General features: G+C 32.3%; 1 protein-coding gene across 1 annotated transcript in view; it reads right to left on the bottom strand.

Annotated features, from left to right (window-relative positions):
- Positions 1-26317, bottom strand: part of LOC134692513 (complement C3-like) — an 85260-nt gene that overhangs the window by 15966 nt on the left and 42977 nt on the right. Inside the window, exons 9-28 of the mRNA XM_063552970.1 lie at positions 23348-23584; positions 21088-21279; positions 20275-20391; positions 19018-19083; positions 18201-18395; positions 17736-17885; positions 17211-17285; positions 16691-16787; positions 15292-15540; positions 14624-14747; positions 12891-13119; positions 11207-11401; positions 9416-9512; positions 7500-7604; positions 6401-6592; positions 5362-5437; positions 3677-3833; positions 2433-2507; positions 1839-2028; positions 460-671 (exon numbers count right to left, since the gene is read on the bottom strand). Coding sequence (XP_063409040.1) covers positions 460-671; positions 1839-2028; positions 2433-2507; positions 3677-3833; positions 5362-5437; positions 6401-6592; positions 7500-7604; positions 9416-9512; positions 11207-11401; positions 12891-13119; positions 14624-14747; positions 15292-15540; positions 16691-16787; positions 17211-17285; positions 17736-17885; positions 18201-18395; positions 19018-19083; positions 20275-20391; positions 21088-21279; positions 23348-23584 — 3030 coding nt within the window. The remainder of the gene's footprint in view (positions 1-459; positions 672-1838; positions 2029-2432; positions 2508-3676; positions 3834-5361; positions 5438-6400; positions 6593-7499; positions 7605-9415; positions 9513-11206; positions 11402-12890; positions 13120-14623; positions 14748-15291; positions 15541-16690; positions 16788-17210; positions 17286-17735; positions 17886-18200; positions 18396-19017; positions 19084-20274; positions 20392-21087; positions 21280-23347; positions 23585-26317) is intronic.

The following is a 26317-nucleotide window of genomic DNA, read 5'->3' as shown; positions in this document are numbered from 1 at the left end:
TGAAACTTTCAGAACAATACGTTGTTTTATTTTGTAATTGTGTAATTAGTTGAAGAATTATGTTTACTTAAAGGACAAAAAATTAACCTTATCCATTATTTTATTTTCAGTTGCATCAATTTTTTTTTAGCAATTGGATTTAAATGCATTTTTGCATTGTGTACAACAGACGATTTGTAACTTAAAAACAGTATAAGTGACACACCAAACTACAAACTTGATGTGTGTGTTTGCGGTAATATATAAGTATTGAGTCTAAGTTTCATAACATACATTGAGGTAAACTAAATTCAAAAAATGGAAACCAATTTTTGGACGTACAAGGGTAATATAAAAATAGTAAAGAAAATTCAACTGAAAAGAGGGAAGATAATCTCTATTCAAATAATTGTCATGAATTTATTTTCATTCCTGTCCATACTTAAATTTAAAAGTAAAATGGCATCATTTCTAACAAACCTGTGTTGATACAAAAGCTCCAGAAGCTTGCTGTTGTTCAACCAACCATTCAACAATGTTATGGCTGTATGTAATATTATCTAGTTCCAGCTGAGCGAGCAGAGCATATGCTGTTGTTTCTATGGATACTGCTGAGGGGTTCTTTCTATACCAATAAGGAATATCCGTCTGGTTACGATGATCATGAAATTCTATTGGCCAATATCTGTAACCTATAAAAAATATTTTAAAGCGAGGAATAAATATTTTAAAGTATAACATGTATAATTTCAATCAGAAAGTGGTTTTACCCAAACCCATGAAAATTTGGAAATTGCTATCCCACAAATAATTAGGAATTAACAGACTTATAAAGTTAAAAAATCATCAATCAGAAGTTGTTTTTTTAAGAAATAGATTCTTTTTTACAGGCATCAGTAGTTCTAATAGATAGTGGACTTCTTGCAATGCTGTTCAAAGGACCAAAAACAAATTACATTTCGTATAATGTCGGCACTAGAAGTTCTCTTAACAAAACTGTTATCAAGATCATATTATTTAGGTGGTACATAATACTACAGGGAGATAACTCTGTAAATACCAGCTGAACATTTTAATCATGTTCTATTGCTTCTCAATGATCAAAATAAGTGTTTGTCAAACTGCTATATCCTATCAAATCTTTCTGATAATGTGTGTGGTTCTAAGTTTTTAAAACAAAGGGAGTAGGGGCATTAAGGCCTAGTTTTAGCCAAAGAAAATAAAATGTTTGATAACCATTTCAAATTGGCACATAATGTTCAGAAATGCATAGGGTCAAGAAATGTAAATGAAAAACATAAAGGTTTTTATCTGATGACGTCACAATTACTTCATGATATGTACTGTTTTCACAAAAACGATGAAAAATACAAAATTTATGCAGTTTTCTGTCTTTATTTCCGTTGTGGAAACATTCCTGCGCAGCCGAGAAAGAACAAAATAATTTAACAGAAGCTTTATTTTAACTATTGGCATAATCTCACCAAATATAAAGTTGTTTCTTGGGTGTGCAATTTTTCAATCTGACATATACTTAAAATTTGATGACAAAACAAGGAAAATCACGAAATTTAACAAAATATGCAAATTAGGTCATGATTTGTTGCCATGGTAACTTGTTCTTGATGTCAAATTTGTTTTGTTTTTCTTTGTACCTAATACTGTAGTCAAGTTTTAAGTAATTAAAGATTATGTGTGATAACTTTTAAATTTGCAGTAATTTTAGGGACAAATAAGGGCCTTATTGCCCCTATTCCTTTCAAAGTGTCAAAGTAAATATTTCGTCAAAATTTTATCAAAAATAAACGAGCCAAATTAAAATAAGTCCAGGTGTTTGGTACCACCTTAAGTTTATATACCTTTGTTTGTCTCTCCAGGAAAATTTACAAATTTGGAATATCTCTGTAGCTTTGTATTTATCCTGTGCCTCCTGTTACTATTAGCTAAAGCTAAAGCATATGCTGCTATAGACAAAGAATATGGGTGGTTGGTACTTAAAATTTGGTTTTCTAGAAAATCTACAGCTTTTCTGATGTTATCACTGGTTCCCTGAAAAAAAAACAGGGCATGAATTAAGAAAAACAATCTGAAAATAAAAATACCTTATAAAAGCTTGATCATTTAACAGTTTCATTCAAGAAACCACGGCTTTTAAACATATCGAAGAAACACTCACAAAAACTCTGCAAATTCAGAAACCTATCAAACGTAATTATCTGAACAGAGAGAGAGTTGAAATCTAAAACAAACAGTCAGAAATTCAGAAACTTCAGAGTTGTCTTATATTATACTCAAAATGTAATTTTATCGATAAATGAAAATGGTATATTTCCAATCTGCCTATCTTTATTCCATATTTATAGCTGTCCTTAACTTGTAATGTATCTTAAACTATTTGTGGTTCACCTCAAGTATGGATCAAGAGTTTACTTTACACATTCCTTTTGACTCACCTGTAATCTACAATCACATTCCAACAGAGATATCAATACAAAAGCTGTAAGGGATGTCTCTCCATTTATACCACCCTGAAAATATAAATAAAAGGTCAAATATCAAACTGTTACCAATTTTTCAAACAAAATGTTGTTTAATGTATACTTTAATAAATCTGATGTGTGTGGCATTCAATTAGTCCCAATTTCCATGGGTAGTATTGATTCACCTCTCACAGCCACACCGACACCCCATTTTCAGTGACCATGTTCCTATACCCTAGTGTAGTTACATGTTGTTAAGGTGGTCGACATAATACAGGTAGATAACTCTGTAAAACAGCTGAATGTTTGAATCAAGTTCTATAGGTAAGGTGGTACATTATACTACAGGGAGATAACTTTGTAAGACAACTGAATGTTGGATTCAAGTTCTATTGTTAAGGCAATATTGAGTTTCTCAATGATCAAAATTAGTGTTTCTTGTTTGAATTGTTTTACATTGTCTTAACATTTTTTTCAAAGGGTCAAGGTTAATATTTGGTCAAAATGTTATTACAATTAAACAAGCCAAATTAATTTTGGTCATGGCTCTTGGTACCACCTTAAATATATTGAAACAATAACCTCCCCTACACAATTTTTTATTTGATTCTAGTTGTAAAAGTAATCATTCAAAAGGTGTTCAACAATGTCATATTAAAATTCATGTAATGGAGATAATGTTAATAATATATTTTATACAGATATTTTCATAACAAATAAAAGACCTGTCCAACTAAGCATACATAACAAGTTTCTAGTCATCTGAAATATTTACAAATTAGTTTTTGGAAACCTTGGTTTATATAGGAAATACTGTTAATTCCAAAAGAGTTACTTGCATAATTTAATACAATTTGTCGTTTCAGAATCTAATGCATTCTGGGTAATATTTTCAAAATTGACACAAAAACACTGCGATTGGTTAAAAACCTGCTAAACAATCAAAATTAAACCAATGATGCAAAGTTATTTTCATTTTGATGTACGAACAATGAGATTACCCACAATCCTTTAGATTCTGAAAAGGCCAATTGTTGGACACTCTGCACATTAATGCCAGTTTCATTATCTTGATTTCAATGCAGCATACTCATAATTCTACCAATAGTGAAATGCAAGTTTTTAATAAAATAACACCAATCTCGTCACAAAAAAAATAACATTGCAAAATTCCAGTTAAGAAAACATTTGCATATCATTTTCAAAGAACAACATACCATAATTTCTTTGTGATAGACCGGAGATGTTTCGCTGAATGATCCATTTGCGTTTTGTTTTGTAAAGAGCCATTGCATCCCAGTACAGATAATATTCTGGTCTATATCAATGTAGGTTTTAGCTTGGCAAAACACTTTTATGACAAATGCTGTTAACCTGCAAAATAAAAACAATATGATGATTGTTGCATCCTAATTTATATATAAAGCAGAAATTTACATTTTACCTAATTAGAAACCCCAAATATAACTCTGATCAAAATTTGTTTATTTAAAGGGGTTTTTCAATTTTATGTAGAAGAATATGTGAAAGTTTGGTTGAATTCTGTCAAGTTTTTTTTTTTCAAGCAGTAGGAGATAAACAATCTATAATATAAACATCAATTGCTCAGTCTATTTTTATATAGGAAAGCTCTAAAAATCAAATAGATCATAATAACATAGGTATGCACACAACTTCCTGTATAAGTTTGGATGGTTTTCGTCCTTCCATTTTCTAAGGAAAACTGATAATGTATAATCTATGCCTCGTTTACACAGACATTTAATTCAAATTGAATTCGAATCAAATGCAAATCGAATTCTTCTTATTCAATTCAAATTTGCTAATTCGAATTATCTAATTTGCATTAAAAATACCCTTTTGTGAATAGGAATTAAAAGTTAATGTCGTTTGGACAGAAAGCAAATTTGATGCGCATTGTAATTCAAATTAGAATTGACGTTAAGACATAAATCGTTTTGAATGCAAATTAGTTAATGTGAATCAAATTCGAATTAGTTAATGCCAATCAAGTTCAAATTACTTGTGAACTCAGCATAAGGGAGCTACCATTTGATTTTTATGGGGGGGGCTAGGATGAAATTTAAAAAAAATAGGCAGGACAGGAGTTTTGAGTTAGAAAAACAAGGCAGGATGAGACACTTGCAAAAAAAAAGTCAGGATGACAATTTATGTAAAAAAAGTCAGGATAAACTAAAAAAAAAAAAAACAGGACCGGATAGAGTGAAAAATAAAAAGGCAGGACAGAGATTACAGCTAAAAAAAAATGCAGGACAAAATTTTTCATCCTAGCCCCCCCATAAAAATCAAATGGTAGCTCCCCAAGACAGCAACACCAATGTTGACAACACACCAGGATAGAAGTGTTCTTATGATTTGCTGGACAAAGTATGGCTACGCAATAGACCACTTTCGAGTTCATCCGTCACCGGCAAAAACTCTTCAATTATGCACGCCTTTATGACGTCATTTACCAAATAGAGGGGCTCGCCTGTATCCCTGCACTATTTACGTTCAGCAAGCATCTTAGTGATCGTCTTTGTGCAGGATAAACTAGAAATAATGGTTGCTCTGTAGGTACTTACTGACAATTCCCTAATGACAGCAGTGTTGATTGTCAATTTTGAGAATTCAATTTGCCGAATAATTCGTACAATATAGAATTATAGTTTTCCAACCACTCGCTCAACATTGGAAGGAAGTGACGACGCCCCTAAACGCACAAATGACGGTGATAAAGGCGCGTATAATTGACGAGTTTTTTCCGGTGATGGATGAACTCAAAAGTGGTCTATTATCTGATAACTGTTTGAAAATTTTGTGTTTTCCTATATATTGACCACTAGTTATCACAAATGTCAGATCATCTGAAAATCTAACAGGTAATATGAAATATTCTTACCATGTACTTGAAGGTCTGTGTTGCCAAACAGAAAAAGAACCATCTTGTTTCCTGAAAGCTAACTCTCTCTGGTACCCTGTATTTAAAAAAAGTCAATAATACTGTTATTTTATCATTATCTGAATATTTATTGATTTTTAACATTTTCTACGAAAAAATGTTTTTAGCATTCAGTTCAAACTACAGCTCTTTTGCATGTATACAAATATATAAGAAGAAATTAGAAAGTATCCCCAAGCAAATTCCAGTTGTAGAAGTAGCTGAAGCTATGAACTATGGTCAATCTAATTGACCAAAAAAATTATGGTAAAATTAGCTGTGATCAACTAATAGAAAAAGCTAAAACCTTTTCAACAGATTTGTTCAAGAAGTTGAATCTGTTAAAGAATTGGTCTTTCAGTGCATGGAAAAAATTATCCCTCATGTGTGACTTTATAAAAAAAATCATTTACCACATTTGGGTTTGGTTGACCGTGAGCTCAAGTTGTTTATATTAATTTATTTTCTGATAACAACTAAAGACAAAATCATAAATATTTTTTTTAAATTACCCCTACAACAAGTTTGATCTTCATCTTTCAACATCTCAATTGTAAAATTTCAAAGACATAAAAAAAGTTAATCTACAAAATATACTGTAAATGCAGAAAATACTATAAGGATTTAATAATGTGAATAATATGACTTTGTGAGTAAGGGGGATCTCATTGGCCTCACTTCCTGTTTTCACGCCAAAATAATTTGACTTTCACGTGTCACGCTTACAAAAAAATCGGCAATCCCGCATCACGCTTAAACCCCATTGAGACCCATAAGTAAGGCAATAATAGGAACTCACATTATGACAATTTAAACATAGACCTGTGTGCAGATTTTTCTAAATATATATAACAGTAAACAAACTCACATTTTTGTCCATACTTTAAAATCGCAATGATAAATGCATACAATAATTTCTGAATTAAGAGTACCAAAAATGTGTACATATATCTGTTAAAAAATAAAAATGTTGAAACTAAAAAGAAAGTGAAAATCTTACCTACTTTCATGAAAAATTTCCCTCTGTTCTCTGCTTGTGGTGTCAATCCAGTGGTACCATGTAGATATCTCATAGCATAAACAAGAGGTGCCATAAGGATCATGGTCTGTTCCCCACAACCATGGGGGATATTGTCCAGAAGGGACCCTACCCCTCCCAATACAGTCTGTACAGCAGCATCCATTATGTTACCTGTAAAATAAATGAATTAGGGATTTTAAGACTTTTTTTTCCTGTGACTTTATATCTGTTTTCAGAATTAAACAAGGAAAATTATTAGATTTTTTTTAATGATGATTATATGTATGAGACAGAGAAGAGGGGGGATAGGAGGGGTCCTGATCGCAAAATCCTGGACTTAAAAAATCAAAATCCTGAGGTCCCGAATTTAAATAAAGTAAATCCTGATGTCCCGAAATCCGATAAAAAAAATTCCCGGATCCCGAAAGGGTCGATCCTGAAATCCTGAGCTTAAAAACACCCGATCCCAAAGTCCCAATAAAGGTCCTATCCCCCCTCAGAGAAGGTCTCTTTCTATATGAAGGTATACCCAGACATGTAGCTTGAATGGGTTCCCTAAGGGCCTTAAAAAGTCAAATATATCAATTGGTTGCAATTTCATCAAAGTAAAATGTCAATGGGTCAGTAATTTTCATCTTTTCATAAGATACATGTATCTGTATGTATGGTGTTTTGTCATTTTAAATCAAAGTAATATGTCAAAAAATGTATATGTTATAACTGAGAAATATAAAAACAGGTTATAATTTCACATGAAATATAATAATGGGTTGTGATGTTCCAAAATCCCATGTTTTATTGCAGCTAGATGTCACAAAAAAACGTTCATATATGAAACAGATATTAACACTTGACATATATATATTAAGGTAAACCTCCAGGGGCGGATCCAGACATTTTTAAAAGAGGGGGTTCCTAACCCAGGACAAAGGGGGGGTTTCAACTATACGTCCCCATTCAAATGCATTGATCGGCAAAAAAAAGGGGGGTTCCAACCCCCAGAACCCCCCCCCCCTGGATCCGCGCCTGACCTCATAAGAATGACTTTTCCCTATTGTAAATGAAAATAGAAACAAACCTATAGCTGACACTTTACACTGTCCTGTTCCTGGGATAGCTTCTTCTGGCAAGGCAAGGTCTACTGTTGTCAACTGTGTATCTAGACTGTGGAAGGGGTGGGATACTGCAAAATAACATAAATCACATACATGAGTTATAATTGTAAATACCCAGGTTTGTCCAAAGTACATTTATTTGTATGTTTATTTATAAAATTAAAACTACATTTGCAAAATGATTAAAAGAGGTAAAAAAAGGGATAATTATTTTTTTAATAAATAAAATGTAAAACTACATAAATGTTGAAAAATGGTAATAAACTAGAGGCTCTAAAGAGCCTGTGTCGCTCACCTTGGTCTATGTGAATATTAAACAAAGGACGCAGATTGATTCATGACAAAATTGTGTTTTGGTGATGGTGATGTGTTTGTACATCTTAATTTACTGAACATTCTAGCTGCTTACAATTATCTCTACCTATAATTAACTTGGCCCAGTAGTTTCAGAGGAGAAGATTTTTGTAAAACATTACTAAGATTTACGAAAAATGGTTAAAAATTGACTATAAAGGGCAATAACTCCTAAATGGGTCAACTGACCATTTCGGTCATGTTGACTTATTTGTAAATCTTACTTAGCTGAACATTATTGCTGTTTATAGTTTATCTCTATCTATAATAATATTCAAGATAATAACCAAAAACAGCAAAATTTCCTCAAAATTACTAATTCAGGGGCAGCAACCCAACAATGGGTTGTCGGATTCATCTGAAAATTTCAGGGCAGATAGATCTTGACCTGATTAACAATTTTATTCCTGTCAGATTTGCTCTTAATGCTTTGTTTTTTGAGTTATAAGCCAAAAACTGCATTTTACCCCTATGTTCTATTTTTAGCCATGGCGGCCATCTTGTTTGATTGGGCCGGTCACCGGACACAATTTTTAAACACGATACCCAAATGATGATTGTGGCCAAGTTTGGTTAAATTTGGTCCAGTAGTTTCAGAGGAGAAGATTTTTGTAAAAGTTAACGACGACGGACGACGAGGGACGACGACGGACGACGACGGACGACGGACGACGGACGCAAAGTGATGGGAAAAGCTCACTTGGCCCTTCGGGCCAGGTGAGCTAAAAAAAGGTGATCTTTTTGTCAGAGACAGATTTTGACCTCCCATTGCAGGCAACTGCAGGTCCAAAGTAGGAGATTTCAAATTTTTAAGGAATAACTGTGAAATGTGTCCATGGGACACAGATTATGCCCCCGCTTGCATGTCATATAAAGCTATAAAGGGACATAACTGAAGAACAGTAAAAGTGACACTACCCAAATTTGTACTTGATCTAAGGTTTGTGGTTATAAGTATTATGTGTAAGTTTCATAACATTTTGTTGAGGCAAACTAAAATTAGAGAGTAGAAAGGGGCTAAACTCTAGAACAGTAATAGTAACACCATCAATATTCCTACTTGGACTGCATTTTGTGGTATTTTAAGTTTAAGTTTCATAACATTTAGTTTGGCAAACTCAAGTTAGAGAACAGAAACAAAAAATTCAGCAATTTTGGGAAGATTAGGTCCAATGTTCATGCCCAAATTGGGTTAATGATTAATTCCTATAGACATAATTAAATGTCACCTAGGGATCTTGGAGTTCAGACTTGACTGTGACTTTGAGATGAAGCACAGCAATAAAAGCGCTTTTCCTTTGGTTTGTGCATGTAGTGGTTTTGTGTCATGGATAGATACCCTATATCCTTTATTTTTCTATTGTATTTGGCAAAATGGTAAAAAACATATCTTTATCAATACCAGTATACTAATAATTATACATGTACAAATTATCATATTTATTTTTGATTTTTGAGTTTGACTTTCCCTCTGGTATCTTTCTTCCCTCTTTTATCAAGCGTACGAAAAAACTTAAAGAATTACCTTGAACAGTAAGATCCGATTCATCATGGTAGTGTTTCCTTTGACCTTTAGGGTCAAGCCAAAATGATACTGTTTTCTTTTCTTCTCTTCCTTCATTCTAAAAAGAATAAAGTAAAAGTTATGTAGAATTTAATCAAGAATGAGTGTTCATTGGACACCATGCCCCCTCACTGTATTTATATGCTCAATGCCCTGTGAAATCAGGGTCTTTATTTTAACAATAGACCATTTTTATATTACTGGCTTTAAATTGACTCTGGATTATATAATTTTCAACAGGTCACCTACTCCATGGTAGGACATCCTGGTAATCGGTCAGGTAAGAGCAACCAAAAGAAGTAAAATCAAACATGAATATGTGTAAGGAGTAGGTTCAGTATAAGACCCCTTTTTGGCCCAAAAATATAGCAGTTTTAGAAAATTGTGAAATTGTAATCTTTAAGCTATATTTTGGTAAGTTAAATACTTTTGCTACATAAATATGGGCTGTTTTTGACAATACAATGCACAAATACCGCGTTCTAGCACCATTAAGTCATGCTAAATTACTGAAATCTTCAAAATTTAAGCATTTTGGTTAATTTTTAGACGGTTTCCGTGTAAAACGAATGTGGCCGCATTCGTGTTCATTCATAATATTGAAATTTAAGTTGTATTTGATGATAATACATAACATATTTAAAGATTGAGGATGAACACGGATGCCGCCACTTTCATTTTTGACAAAAACCATCTGAAAAGTGATGTTTTTTGGCATATTTGATAGATTTTTATATTTAAGCTTGAATCAGAGCGTTTTTAATGACTAAATCAGTTAAAATCTTTCACATAAAATAATTGAATCAATTGAAATAGACACTTAAGTGTTTAAAAAGTGTCCAAAAACTTTCGTTAGATGAACCTGAAATTTGAGGCCAAAATGAGTCCTTACGGGACCTTCTCCTTTGGTGGGAAAGGTTTTCTAATGATTTTGTAAAAGCATAAAACATTGAAGTTTCCCCCAAACAGTACCCATTGTAAGCTTGATTTTACTTTTTCAAGTTGCTCTTACATGACCGCCTACCAGGATTGTCTTACCACAGAAAAGGTTAGCTGTTGAAAAGTATATAAACTCTCCTAAGAAATTGGTGTACACAGTATGTTGTTTTTTATCAGACTTTATATGGTTTTATTTCAAACCACTGAGAAATCAGACCCATAATATGAGGCGGCTGATGAGTTATTTTTGTCCTTCAAAATCGTGGAGATTTCATTCCTGTGATTTGTTTTTTCAAGGATTTATTATCAACCACTCTTTATTAGTGCATTTTTCATGAATTTTTCAGTTCTATTCGATAAACATTCTCCATGAGATTGGAATCATCCTTTTTTTGTGAACAATGATGAAGGTGTTTAACTGTAAATTAGTTTACACATACCTGCCAACTGTCACTATTTGCTGGGGATTTCTCCTATGGAGGCTCCCAAATTGAAATATTGAAAGAGCAATTTTGTCCACAATTTAAACAAAACAATTAATTTTTAGTGACTTTTCGCTTATAAAAGTATAAGGAAGCCAGAAAGCAACATTAATATGCATTTAAAGGCCTCCTTGAAGGTTTCTTTGGGACTATGACAGCTATCTTTCATGTAAAACCCCCATGGGCATTTTGAAAAGTTGGCAGGTATGTTTACAGGAAATATAATATAACATTTCTTGAACCATGATGAAAACCATAAATTATATTACCCTTACGACCCCCCATATAATAAGAATTTAAATTTAACACATATCGAATCCCCTTAACCTACCACAACTCTCAACGTTTTTTTAACTCTGTCTCCTACATTATAACATAGAACAATGACATCAATGGTGAATTCTCCAGCTCTCATTGGTACTATTGGAAATCTGACAAGCTGTACATTGTTAGGCTCTATCTCGATACGAATAGTATCCTGCTCTGTAGAACATACACCTTCTGTGTTTAGTAGACGGACATGACACTGAAATATAAAAATAATATGTTCACTTTAAAGAAGGAAAATATTTTAATAAAAGCTCTACACTGTGGATTCATTGATTTTCATTGGTATTAATTTTCGTGGATTGATGAAAATTTGCATTTTTGTGGACATTTGATTTCATGGTTTTGCCAATCTCTTCATGCAAAACCTTTGTAATTTTAAAAATTTGTAATTTGTTGAACATTTGAATTTGTATTCCAACTGTATCCATGTAATCGACAAAAATTGGAATCCACGTAAACCACGAAAATTGGTATCCAACAAAAAATATTGAATCCATAGTATATTCCATGAATACAAGTTTCATTTAAAAATAAACCAAGAAACTAAAGTTACTGTATCAGGAAACGATATTTTTCTTTAGTAACAGGGACAAATCATTCTGAACCCCAAGATCAATAGGTTTTTTGCCCTTCCCTTTTCATGATTAAGTTTGGTTCCAATAAACCTCAGCAGGAAGCATTTTTTTTGGACACATTCAAAGACAGATGGACAAAGTCAACAACTTTTTTCTTTTAAGGTTCATGTGGACCTTTTGGCTAAAATGGCTGTATTTTCACCTCAAAATTTACTCTGAGTACAGACAAACCTGCACATATGTAAAAATTTTAAGCATAGCATGCCCTAGATAAATAAATTTCAAATATGTTTTATGTATTAGAAAAATAAAAACTTACAAGTATTTTGCAGTGCACTTTTTTTTCGTTCCTCTAAAAGATGCCAAAATAAACTAAGTTGGGAAACAGGTTTGAGAACTTCCCACAGGAAATAATTGAAGTGAGCTGTATTGATTGACATGGACAATAGATGGACAATAATTGGTGATGTAAACTGTGTACCTGAGTGGACCATTTCAAGGAAAACTCAACTGATTGTTAATTTTATCATCTTCTGCATGGACGAAAAAAGTGCTCGGCAAAATCCAGTTAAGATATGAATTTTCTAAATCATACAATGCATTTGAATTCTATTTATCTAGGGCATGCTATGCCTTAAAACTTTTCAAGATGCACATACTTGTCTGTACTCAGAGTAAATTTTGAGGTGAAAATGCAGCCATTTTAGCCGAAGGGTCCACATGAACCTTAAATAAAGTGATCGTTGATGCTAAGTTCGTCTTTAAAAATTCAACAGGAGAAGAGATTGAAATTAGAAAACAGGAATAAGTCTAACAATAGTGGCTGATCCAGAGGGACCGGCGGGTTGAAACCCCCCTTTTTTTGACGATCCATGCATTTGAATGGGGACATATGGTTGAATACCCCCCTTTTTGACGATCCATGCATTTGAATGGGGACATATGGTTAAATACCCCCCTTTTTTTGACGATCCATGCATTTGGATGGAGACATATGGTTGAATACCCCTCTTTTTCCTGGGTTGGGAAACCCCCACCCTTTTTCAAATGGTGGGATCCTCTCCTGGACAATAGTTGTACATCTTAACATCAATGACGATCGGTACATACTGGTAGTTTTATTGATCTATAGTTGTGAAGGGTAGCTCTTATTTCTGTCTGTTCCATTCTGACAACACTGTAAGGAAGGTCAAGGTCAACAAAGAAATCCTTGGTACTAATAACATCAACAGATTGTGCAACACACATTCCATAAAGAGGTGACAGACTGACAGCTTGTAGAACGTGTGTTGTGGTCGAATCTGGCATAATTATAGATCTGGTTAAAGCACCACTTGCACTGAAATTCAAACCAACATGTAAATTCAGAAATTTGTGTTCAGTTATAATTGTGATTTTGTCAATTTGGACTTTGATTTTAATTTTTGCGATATTGAATCAAAATCCTGTTTAATTCATACAATTTTAAAATGAGGTTTTTTATTATTATTCAACAACAATATTGTTAGGGACGACATAAAAAGTTCAATGTAGGATAAAAAACTTAATTCACATAGTTTTTTCACTGACCCCCCTACCCCCCCTTTTAACTTAATTTGTGAAAAATTGATTGACTTATAGGGATATATGTGAAAATTGATTTTATATATAAAAAAACTTTCAGAATCATAACCCCCCACCCCCAAACTATTTGATTTAAGTTTTTTTATCCTACATCGATCTTTTGATGTCTTCACTTAATTAACATATTTCTTCACTGAAAACAAATATTTATTAGTACCTAAAGACCAGTTTTAAATTACTATGATTATAACCCTGTGGACTTTTTCACAATGCAGTTATTTGTTTTACTGATATATTAATTGATAGTATATACAGTAAAACCTGTACAAGTCAATATCTTGGGAAGTAATAAAAGTTACCTCTCAAGAGAGGTGACATTTGAAATATATAAAATTAGATTTTCCATATACTAAAATAAAAAGCGCTACCCAAAAACACTAAAAAAGACTGTCGGCTTGTAGTCAGAATAATGTGTCCTGGTAAGGTAACATGTCTTTCTGTGGACTGTTACCTTGTGAACTAGTAGATTAAAATCTGGTTCAGCTTGCCAGTCTAGTACAATATTCATATTACTTTGACATTTTGGGTCCTGAATATACATGTCAATTTGCGGCTGAACATTAAGCAATCATTCATAATCATCATTATTTCGTATATGTTTTATTGTCCTTTTGAGATGGTGTTAATAGCCGAACTTACTCTGTGTTAATGTGCTCTCAACTTTTCTAGACTCACTATGTTGCAAATAATCATGTCCATTTTTCAATGCCATGTGTTGACCTCTAAGACAAGCTAAAGTGGACTTAAAAAGTTTCTTTTTTTTTAATATTAAGGAATCATTTTCTCATATTAATAAATATTGATATTGAGGTTTTGTTTTATTGTGTTGCTGTATCATTGAAATCTACCACCATTTCCCTTTTTTCATATTACAATAATTTAATTTTGGATGTAACGCATCATCTGATTGGATGACATTATTTTGTTATCAGCCCATAAACATAATTTAGTCATGTGACCGTGACATCACACCATTTTTTTCATGGTTTTTCTACAGTTTGAAATGGAATTTAGAATTAATTGACTGTAATATTTTCTGACTCTATTAAAAAAAACATAAAAAATATGTTGCACACTGTTAAATAACCCGCTAAATGCGTTATTCAGTGTGCACCAAATTTTTTTATGTTACAGTATTACAGTCACTTCTTAAATATATACCATAAAAACCAAATATGTTTATATAAAACTATTGTATCTCACAAAAAATATATGCTTACTCTAATGAATTTTCTTCAAACAGCCATGATTCTGGGAAGAATGATCTGATTGGGACATCTTCTGCCATCATATTTATATCTCTGAATGTGTATTCTTCTTGTTGAGACATAACTACTGTTCTGTCTACAAATAAATAACATATATTAAATTTCTTAATACTGTAAATTCAGAAATTAATAATTGACATTTTCCTTTGGAAGTTTGGTTAAAATTGAAAGGGAGTCTATATTCACTGATGCTAAAATCAATTTTAAATATGCCTGGGCCTTCATCCCTTTTTGGAGCTTTCTGTATAATAAATGCAAAGATTTCCAAAACAGTGTCTTCCCAGGAAGACTTTTTTTATTCATGAATCTGCACCAATAAAACAATAATTATCTAGAAGCTTCCTTATTTTAAGGGGGTGGGGGGTAAGGACCTTTTTTCTAGACGTCGGAATAGGGTGTTTTTAAGCTCGGGATTTCAGGATTGAACCTTTCTAGATCTGAGATTTCATTTTTGGGGATGTTGGGATTTAATATTATTTAAATTTGAGACCTCAGGATTTCGGGATCAGGATCCCTTCGACCCCCCCCCCCCTTTTAAGGTCTAATGCAACAGAATCTGTTAAGTTATATAAGTTAAACATATAAATACATTTATTCCCTTTTAATGGGTTGATACTTACCAAAATCAAAAAAGTCTCCTCTATTTTCCAACATCCCATGAGGTTGCATAGATTGTGCATCACTGAGCCTATCCTCATACGATTTACAACATTTATAGAAAGCTTTGGCACATTTCGAACTTTTGATCAGTTTTTGAAGTTTCTGCCCTTCTTCGTAACAATCACTGGCGCTTAATAAACTAGTCTGGCCAAACTGGAAAGCAAATCTTCTTCCTGCTTGACAACATGGGTTTGTCTCTTCACTTGGATCTGAAATTGTACAGAAAATCTTTGAGGATACTTGTTTTTGAAACTTACAAAAATAAGAATAGGTTTGGTCTAACAAAAATACCTTTTGTCATCTATACTGGACCAAATCTGAAATTGCACAGCAAATCTTTAAGGAAACTAGCTTTTGAAACTTATGAAATGAGAATAGGTTTGGTCTAACTAAAATACCTTTTCCATCAATACTGGACAAAATCTGAAATCCAAGTACTGTGTATCAAAGAGGGGAGTAAAGGGGGTATCTACATGGAAGAATGAGACATAGAATTGCCATTTCACAATGAACAACAATTAAAACTTTGTTGCACATTAATTTTTCTCACCAATTTCATGAAACACAGTGAATAACTTACCTTTTTCACGGCTGCACGAGAAAGAAAAATAGCAAAACACGTTGCACGAAAATAACCATTTACCAACCTCATCAAATACCAAAACAATACTCATACAATCAGTTTCCTGTTAAAATATTGATGTCTTCTTTATATAAAATTGATTTTTGAGAAAATCAAAATTATAAGGCATCACTGTTTAATCTCACGAGTAAATAAAATACACTTTGTTTCAAATGCTTGTATTACATTGTCATTTAAAATGTCTCCAATAATAAGTGGCTAAACTTAGGCTAACACATTAAACTATTAAGTGTTTTAAAATTAGCCATTTAGTCATATGGATACTGTTAAAGCAAATATTTACTTCTGCTATACTGTAAAATGTTGCAAAACTGGCTGTCCCCTATCTTAGTGGACATTAAAACTTGACCAATTAAAGTTAATTTGTTGCATCCTCTGATGACCCTCAATGAGTTGTTAAACTTCTAATCCTTACACCATTGTCAACATTACATGAGTACTGTAAATTCAGAAAATATTGCATCATTTATTATTGCGTTTTTGTCATTTTAAACTTAATAGCAATTTTTACGATTTTGAGAAAAATCCTGTTTAAGTTAAATAGAATATTTCAAAATGCGAGTTAAAGTTATTGGGTTTACAACTCTGTCACAATTATCACAATGATAAAAACCTCACAATAATTTCTGAATTAACAGTACTTGATTGGTAATTGTTCACCTAGTTGACAATCCCTAATAATAATCAATATGATTTTGCCATAAAATTATAATTACTTATGGATCTTTTTCTGCGACCAGTTGTAGGACACTTAACACTGTCTCTCTGACTTGTTTGAACTTCTGCATTGGTAAGGACTGACAATCCAGCATCCTGTTGTGAAAAAAATGAATCTAAGAAATAAATCAAACTAAAAGTTCTGCAAGCAAAACTCACCAAATGATACCGCAGCCCTGAATCAACATGATTCGCAAAGGGAAACACAAAATTATTGAGAATAAAAAACTAAATAGAAGCACTATGGTGAATATTATTAAAAGTTTCTTTCATTGTAACATAGCTTATCTGAGAATATTTATCAAGAAAAATGGTCAAAATGCTTCTGAATTAATAGGTGACAATTAAAAATTACATTATGCATAACCTCTTCCAACTACATTTTTGGGCTGAATAGGTGCATATTATACATTACTAAATACGGTAATTATAAATTAAAAGTAATTACCATAATTCAAAGTATTGAACCAAATGAGCTAAAATAACTTGAATCTTAACTATTAATTTTTCAGCTCTTACCTCAAACACTTTGTTGACATTAATTCCTCCTCCTACACTGCAACCAAGATCATGATCACCAAAAGATGAAAACATCTGTAATTTATAGCAAAAAAGTTAAACAAAAAAGCCAAGTTACAAAGTCCATAAAAGTTGAAAAATACCAAAAGTTAGATTTTATAAACTAATGATTTCAGATGAATTAACCGTCACATTCCTGACTTGGTTCATGCATTTTCCAAAGAAAAAGGTGGGTAACACCTTGTTTTATAATATAGCTAGCTAAACCTTCTGCTTGTATGACAGTTGTTTATACTTCAGTTATCTGTTCAATATTGGGTGAGCAACCCAAACAGAAATAATCTAATGTGACAATAATTGGTATCCAGCAGCAAAGTTACAGAGTTGTAAAATAATTTGAGGAAATTATTTGAGGAAAATTATTTTTTGTTTTTCTTCTTATCTTATTTTTGCAGAAAATCAAAACTTCCATTATACTCAAATCTATTCACAAGTCAGAACAAAAATAAGTTATTATATGTATACCTTTTCTTTCCTTATTCTGTTTTTATCACTAATTTGGTACACTGCTTTGTCTATGGCCAGAAATCCCACTTTACTGAGTGGTGGTCCAGTAACATTTATTGTTAGGACAGACTTTGGACTCACTTCTGTGTTTGGCACCATTATCTCAAGCTATAACAATGAAGTTACCTCACAAATGTTTATATATAATCATTAAAGATGTTTTCTGATGCATAAGTAACTTTTATTAAATTCAGACCTATAACAATTGAAAATTTCAAAAAGATAAAAAAAACAATCTAATTCTAAATATTCAAAACAGACTAACAATTAAAAAGAAAACAATTTCAAATTATATATTTAAAATTAATCATACATTGTCTGCATTTGCACTTATGTTTTCAATGAATTGATGATATGAAAATTGGTAAACTTATCCAATCAAAATGAACGTTACAACCAATGTTGCATTAGAATAAGAAATACCTCTTGATGGTGACATGAAGGAGCAACTTCAATTGTGGCAGAATCTGCTGCTACTTCTGTAGCTCCTCCTCTCCACTGGTTAAAGGCATAAGTCACAATACGCAAGTTTGGGGCCATGTCACTGTTGATAGCTTGTAAAAAAGAGTTACTTCCCCATGACTGTAGAACTGACAAAATTCTTCCACCTGAAATCAGCTGAAAATATGTGTCTGTTATAGTTGCATGACAAGGAATCATTTGAATAAGAATGATTTGGTACACAATAATGAAACATAGGGTAGCAAAGTCTTTATATTTGTAAGATCTTTCATATGCAATGAATATCCCCCAAGATTTTTCCCTTCAAAAATGAACATTTGTTAAATTTTCTAATATCTTGACAACATATGTAACGAGAAAAACGAACTACAAAAATAATTATATTCAATCTTTGTGAACTTGTATCTTCTCTCATACTTATATAAAAGCAAATATAGAAAGCAGCTTAAATAAATCATTGCAAAATTGGCCAGAAAAAGCTAGACGAGAAAAAAATATCCATACAAATAAATTTGGTGACATTTTTTTTATTTTCTCCAAGAAAGATCAAGTTTTTCATAATAGTATATCTCAAAATCAATTAAAAAGGATATTTATATTAGATAAGTTTGAAAAATTAAATAAAAAAGCTTACATCTGAAAATATCTTTTGATTTATTTGATTTTTTCTTTACATTATCTTAAACATGCATGCATATTACAACTTTTTAATTCAAATTCTGATGTTAACGCTTTTAAATTTATGGAGAAAAAGAAAAAATAAAGTAAAATGCCTCACCAGGTGGTTAAACTCATTAGATCTTAGTCTTCTGGTTGAAACTTGAGCAACTAATCTCCCATCATTCTAAAATAAAGAAACTAATGCATAATGAAACAAGCTACTGTATACAACTTTTTTTTATTTTCTGGGATACTTTATTTCACGTACGACCCTTTCTAGTCCAATTCATGGCTATTTAATATCGCGATTTTCTAATTTTCTAATTTCTAAAGATCCGAGTTTTACATATTTGCGACATTTTGTTTTTGTTTTATTTTTCTACTTGCGAAAATCGCTAAAATAAGTTGGTTTGCATTATTTAGTATAAAGTGAAAATAAGTATTGTAGCTTGTGAAAAATTTGATGTTGTCAAGTTAAACAGTGTTCAGAACAAGGGTACTAAGGATATTTTATACACTAAAATCAACTACTTTTCAAGGCACAGTCTAATTTCATACGATACATAACTTTTGAAAAAAGAATGATGACAATTACAGAAAATTGAAGTATGAAAGTTACTACATGTCTTCCTTGATTTTTTTTGTAATTTGGTAACTGTATCTTGTATCATTTGAGGAATACCCCACACGTCATACCCGTAGCCAGGGGGTTTGGGGGGTTCAGACGAACCCCCCCTTGAAAACAAATAAGCACTGTTAAAGTCAATGATCTTTTCAAATTGTGACTGTTAAAGTCGAGTTTGTGAGTCCAATGAACCCCCCCTTGGAAATTCCTGGCTAAGTACCTGCACGTCCCTATCATCATACTTGAACAAAGGTAAAATCAGAATAAAGCCTTTCAAGCACGTTCTGAAAAGCATATCTTTGATTCAAGCATTCAAGTTAGTAATTTGTTTAAACTTTCATCAATATATTTCTTATTAATTTATGTGTATGACACGTCACTATAACAGTACAAACAAGAATGTGTCTATAGTACACAGATGCCCTTCTCACACATTTTCTATGTTCAGTAGACTGGGTAAAACATGCACTATTGTGTTCAGTTAACCAAGAAATTGGGGTCAACTATCTAATTTGGCTTTAAAATTAGAAAGATCATATCATAGGGAACATGTGTAATGAGTTTGAAGTTGATTGGACTTTAACTTCATCAAAAACTACCTTGACCAAAACTTTAACCTGAAGCGGGACAGATGGACGAACAGACGATCAAACAGAAGAATAAACGACTAAAAACATAATGCCCCTCTACTATCGTAGGTGGGGCATAAAACTGCATAAGGAATGTATGTGATGACATGTGGCTACTTACCAACATAGGTTTGACACTTAAAAATCTGTTAGATGGTGATTGCATGGCTTCTACAACTAATGTCACCTTAGATTGAACTGTAGATGTATAGTTATTTCTATCAGCATCCGTTTTTATCTAATAAATGAAGCAAGAATAAAATATTACACCTACAAAAATAAGTGTCCATTATCTAAGAAAACCATACTGTAAATTGAGAAATTATTGCATGCATTCATTATTGCAATTTTGATATTTTAGATTAAAATGCAATTCTAATTTTTCCGATATTGAGAAAAATCCTGGTTAATTCAGATAAAATTTTGAAATGAGAGTTTAAATTATTGCCATTATAACCCTGTTGTATTTTTCGCTTTAATAAAACATCTCAATTTTTTTCTGAATTAACAGTACTTACATTGCACTATTACATCAATGAATAGTGAAATCGGTGACAAAACCCTAATTTTACCTTATAACATACATGATGCACACAGCCTGAATTCTTGAATTTTTTAAGCCATTGTTCTATTCTTTATAAATTTTGCTCATTTTTCTCTATTCTTTATAAATTTTGCTCATTTTTCTCTATTCTTTAAGCCATTGTTCTATTCTTTATAAATTTTGCTCATTTTTCTCCTTCTTAGCACAACATTTTCATCTATTCTTTCTTTTTTTCTTTACATTGTGACATCCCATTATTCTCAATTTTTTATTCTATTTTTTTGGCCTTTTTTTTAACCTATTTTTATAATTTTCACCCCTTTTTTCTCAACTTTTTTGTCCATTATTTACTATTCTGTAGTCCCCATCTAGAACCTCTAATATACATACTGTACATGATAATGCTGTATTTCTGTTTTCAATGTGAATAGGCTTAACGATTCGTCCGTTCTCATCAGATTCTACATTGAGTCTTCTAACATGTCTAATAGGTATTACGTTGCCATTAGTTGTTCTCCTTCCACAATGTATACTAAGTGGACAGTTTGGTGCTGGTTTTCCATTGGCATAGAAAGTGTCAATCTAAAAAAAAATATATATATATATATATATACAGGGCAGATAACTTATTACTCTGCCATGAGTTGTTCTCCTTCCACAATGTATATACTTAATGGACAGTTTGGTGCTGGTTTTCCATTAGCATAGAACGTATCAATCTAAAAACAAAATATACAAACAGGGGGAGATAACTTATAACGTTGCCATGAGTTGTTTTCCTTCCACAATGTATACTTAGTGGACAGTTTGGTGCTGGTTTTCCATTAGCATAGAAAGTCTCAATCTAAAGAAGAAAAAAATATAAACAGGGGCAGATAACTTATTACTCTGCCATGAGTTGTTCTCCTTCCACAATGTATACTTAGTGGATAGTTTGGTGCTGGTTTTCCATTGGCACAGAAAGTGTCAATCTAAAAAAATATATATATATATATAAACAGGGGCAGATAACTTATTACTCTGCCATGAATTGTTCTCATTCCACAATGTATACTTAGTGGATAGTTTGGTGCTGGTTTTCCATTGGCAAAGAAAGTGTCAATCTAAAATATATATATATATATAGATATATATATAAACAGGGGCAGGATCCTTTACTTTAGATAATTTAGCTGATCTGTAACAATAACATCTTCATGCCTTATATATCATGTACTGTAGCACGCCGCTAGATTAAAACTGACGAGGAAAGGTAACATACGGCCAGCGAAAGCTCTATTTTTGAAGAGCCCAGGTGGTCGTGTGGTCTAGCGGGACGGCTGCAGTGCAGGCGATTTGGTGTCACGATATCACAGAAGCATGGGTTCGAATCCCGGCGAGGGAAGAACCAAAAATTTGCGAAAGCAAATTTACAGATCTAACATTGTTGGGTTGATGTTTAGACGAGTTATATATATATAAACAGGGGCAGATAACTTATTACTCTGCCATGAGTTGTTCTCCTTCCACAATGTATACTTAGTGGATAGTTTGGTGCTGGTTTTCCAGTGGCATAGAAAGTGTCAATCTAAAAAAATTAAAAAAATATATAGACAGGGGAAGATAACTTATTACTCTGCCATGAGTTGTTCTCCTTCCACAATGTATACTTAGTGGATAGTTTGGTGCTGGTTTTCCAGTGGCATAGAAAGTATCAATCTAAAAACAAAATATACAAACAGGGGCAGATAACTTTTTAGTCTGCCAATTGTTGTTTTCCTTCCACAATGTATACTTAGTGGATAGTTTGGTGCTGGTTTTCCAGTGGCATAGAAAGTATCAATCTAAAAACAAAATATACAAACAGGGGCAGATAACTTATTACTCTGCCAATTGTTGTTTTCCTTCCACAATGTATACTTAGTGGACAGTTTGGTGCTGGTTTTCCATTAGCATAGAACGTATCAATCTAAAAAAAAAAATTCTAAAAAAAAAAATGTATACAAACAGGGGCAGATAACTTATTACGTTGCCATGAGTTGTTCTCCTTCTACAATGTAAACTTAGTGGACAGTTTGGTGCTGGTTTTCCATTAGCATAGAAAGTCTTAATCTAAAAAATATACAAACAGGGGCAGATAACTTATTACGTTGCCATTAGTTGTTTTCCTTCCACAATGTATACTTAGTGGACAGTTTGGTGCTGGTTTTTCAGTGGCATAGAACGTATCAATCTGAAAAACAAAAATATTAGCAGGGGCAGATAACTGGCTCAGGAATTTGTGTGATAGAGACAAAGTGAAACAGGTATTTCAATCCTTCTTTACGGCGAATTCATTTATTTTTGTGGGTTGAGGAACAATTGTATTTTGACACATTCCCCATTTCCTTTCTCAATTGTATTTTCATGGATATTTGATTTCATGGTTGTTGTTTTTTTAACATGATAACAAAAAGTGACAAGCATCTTCCACAATCCTATTTAATAAATCTCCTCATGGGGTTTTTGATTATGTGTTTACTTGCCTTTTTCATAGTGATAATTTAGTTACCAGACCAAATATTTCACAATTATTTGATTATCTTGTTATAAAAGATACTTAATGATTCTGTGACTATGTAAATACTTGGACATCCCCATGAAGGGTATCTTTAATAATTCTTTTACTTACTACTAAGTCATAAGGAATTCCAGGTTTAAAGTATTTCTGTGATTTTTCTACAGATATTTTATATGGATGGTTAGAGAACACAGCTTTCTTATCAGAAACTTGTTCCCTTCTCCCTGTTCCCTTGTCTAGTATGATAACCTCTAGATATAGTCTTGCCCCATCCGGGAACCAGTATGATGGAAATCTCTCCTCCAATGTATTTTTACTTATTTCAAAATCTGTTGATCCTAATGTCATCTGAAAAAAAAACAAAGTGTAATCCATGTTGCATAAAAAAAACAGGGAGATAACTCTGTAAAAATCAGCTGAACATTTAAACCATATTAAATTATCAAAATTAGTGTTTGTCAAACTGCTAATATATCAAATGAAATTTTTCCGGTAAGTTTGTGATTAAAGTATGATCATATTTTGCTATTTTTGTCAAAAGGTCGAAGTACTAAATATTTTGTCAAAAATTTATGAAAATTAACTGAGCTAAATTAATTTTAGTCAAGGTGTTTGGTACCACCTTAAGTGTCAGTCTTTGTAAGAATCGGGCAATTTAGAAGAATTTGAAACATTGCAAAACAAACCTGTTGACCTAATATAAACCCTTCTATTTTGAAGTAACACTCATCCTGAGTTAGAAATAGTAGGACTTTAGTTTCCGTGTGTCTGGTAATTACTAAGAGAAATATTTAGAGGTTAGGGTTAGGGTTAGGGTTAGATAATTGTTGGATAGAACAGGCCCGTAGCCAGGAATTTCCAAAGGGGGGTTCGTTGGACTCACAAACTCGACTTTAACAGTCACAATTTGAACAGAACATTGACTTTCACAGTGCTTATTTGTTTTCAAGGGGGGTTCGTCCGAACCCCCTGAAACCCCTCTGGCTACCGGTATGAAGAATGATAGAAAAGTAGAGTTAACTCCCATTAATTGTTAACTTCTAGTGTATTTCAACTAAATTATATCTTCAAATACCAGAGTAGGGAAAGGAAGCATTTGTTTTATTCATGCATCATTATACATTTCAAACTTAAATTAATGTAAACTTGAGCAAGTACTTGTTTGTCATGTGTTCACTACTGTCAGATTCTTAGTCAGATTGTGACTAGATATTCAATGAGGGTAGTAAAGTCTTATTTTCTTGCAATGTATTTTGCCATTTTTATTTCACATGCAGCCGTAAACAAGAGGCTCTCAAGAACCTGAATCACTCACCTTAATTTTTTTGGTTAAATCTCTCATAAATGATTATTTTGGCTTTTCAATTTATTTAAATGTTCTTTGAATCGTCCTATTTTCTTCAAAAGCAAAAAAAACATCATTTTCTCCTATGTTGCATTTAGCCATAGTAGCTATGTTTCTTGACATACAAGGAAATGAAATATAAAATTTATACTAGATATTCTGAAACTCATTTAGCTTAATTTTGGCTGAAATTGATACAGCAGTTTCAAAGGAGAAGATTTTTTAAAGTTAGCAAATATGATGAACAAATTGTGAAAAATTGTCATTAAAGGACAATAACCCCTTAAGGGGTCAATTGACAATTTTGATCATATTAACTTATTACTTTGCTGATCATTTTTGCTGTTTACAGTTTATCTTTATCTATAATAATATTCAAGATAATGACCAAAAACTGCAAAATTTCCTTAAAATTACCAATTAAGTGGCAGCAACCCAACAATGGTTTGTTTGATTCATCTGAAAATTTCAGGGCTGATAGATGTTGACCTGATGAACATTTTTACCCTCGTCAGATTTGCTCTAAATGCTTTCGTTTTTGAGATATAAGCCAAAAACTGCATTTGACCCCTATGTTCTATTTTAAGTAATGGCGGCCATGTTTTTTGACAGATCAAAAATCAAAGCACACACTTTGTGCAGGATAATCTAAGGAACAATCATGCTAAGTTTCATTAAAATCCATTCAGTAGTTTCAGAGGAGAAGATGTTTGAAAAATTGTTAATGATGACGATGACGGACTCCAAGTGATGGGAAAAGCTCACATGGCCTTTAAGGCCAGGTGAGCTAAAAAGGCAGACAAAAACAATGCTTTCATAATATTTCAGTTATGGTTCAATGCACCAATACATTTCCACAGCTGTGCAAAAACTGGAAAAAATGACACTATTTAAGCTCATTCTATTCCCATTTTATCCTATTTAAATATTTAAAAATCAATTTTATTTTTAGATTATGTCATTAAATTCATCTTGTAATAGTATATCCTAAGAAATTTAAATTTCAAGGTCAGAGTAACCAAGCATTTTCCAAGGTACATACTTTAATCCAGGAAGTTTAACAATAGATAAAAGTTCATCGATAACACCCATTTCAAGTTTGAATTAGCAAGTTAACGTGAAATTAATCAACAGAAAATGGCATTATCAAAATCTTTCCAGAAAGGACAGACGGTCTTAGCATGTCAAATGTGTGAAGAAGAAAGTAAAATAAAGTGGAAATGTTTACTGTGTAATTTATTGATTTGTGATAAATGTAGGAAAATCCATGAGAAATTTAAATCCTCTGAAGAACATAAAATTGTGGACTTAAAAAATATTGCATCAGAGGAAAAACAATTGGAACTGGTTCATGATTTCAATAACATTAAATGTGACAGACATGCTGGGAAAATATGCTGCTTATTTTGTACAGTATGTGAAGAAGTTGTCTGCCCTTTGTGTATAACCAATGCACACAACACACACAACATGATTGAAATAAGTGAAGGATTCAAAGTTGCTATGAAAATTCTGAGAGACTTGCATGCTAGCACAGATGAGGATCTTACTAAATTGAAAACAAAAAGAGTGAAACTACAGAGCCAAAAAACAGAAGTACAATCCAAATATTCAGAGGAAAAACAAGGAATTTTGCACCAGGAGAAAGTCTTTAATGAATTTGTTCATAAACAGTCAGAAAAACTTGTAACCACGCTGGATGAAGGTTTAAACAAGATAACAATATCAATGCAAGC

Source organism: Mytilus trossulus, chromosome 12 (genome assembly GCF_036588685.1).
Source record: "Mytilus trossulus isolate FHL-02 chromosome 12, PNRI_Mtr1.1.1.hap1, whole genome shotgun sequence".
Taxonomy (NCBI): domain Eukaryota; kingdom Metazoa; phylum Mollusca; class Bivalvia; order Mytilida; family Mytilidae; genus Mytilus; species Mytilus trossulus.
Note: the sequence above shows the minus strand (reverse complement) of the source record. Positions and strands in the feature narration are given on the sequence as shown.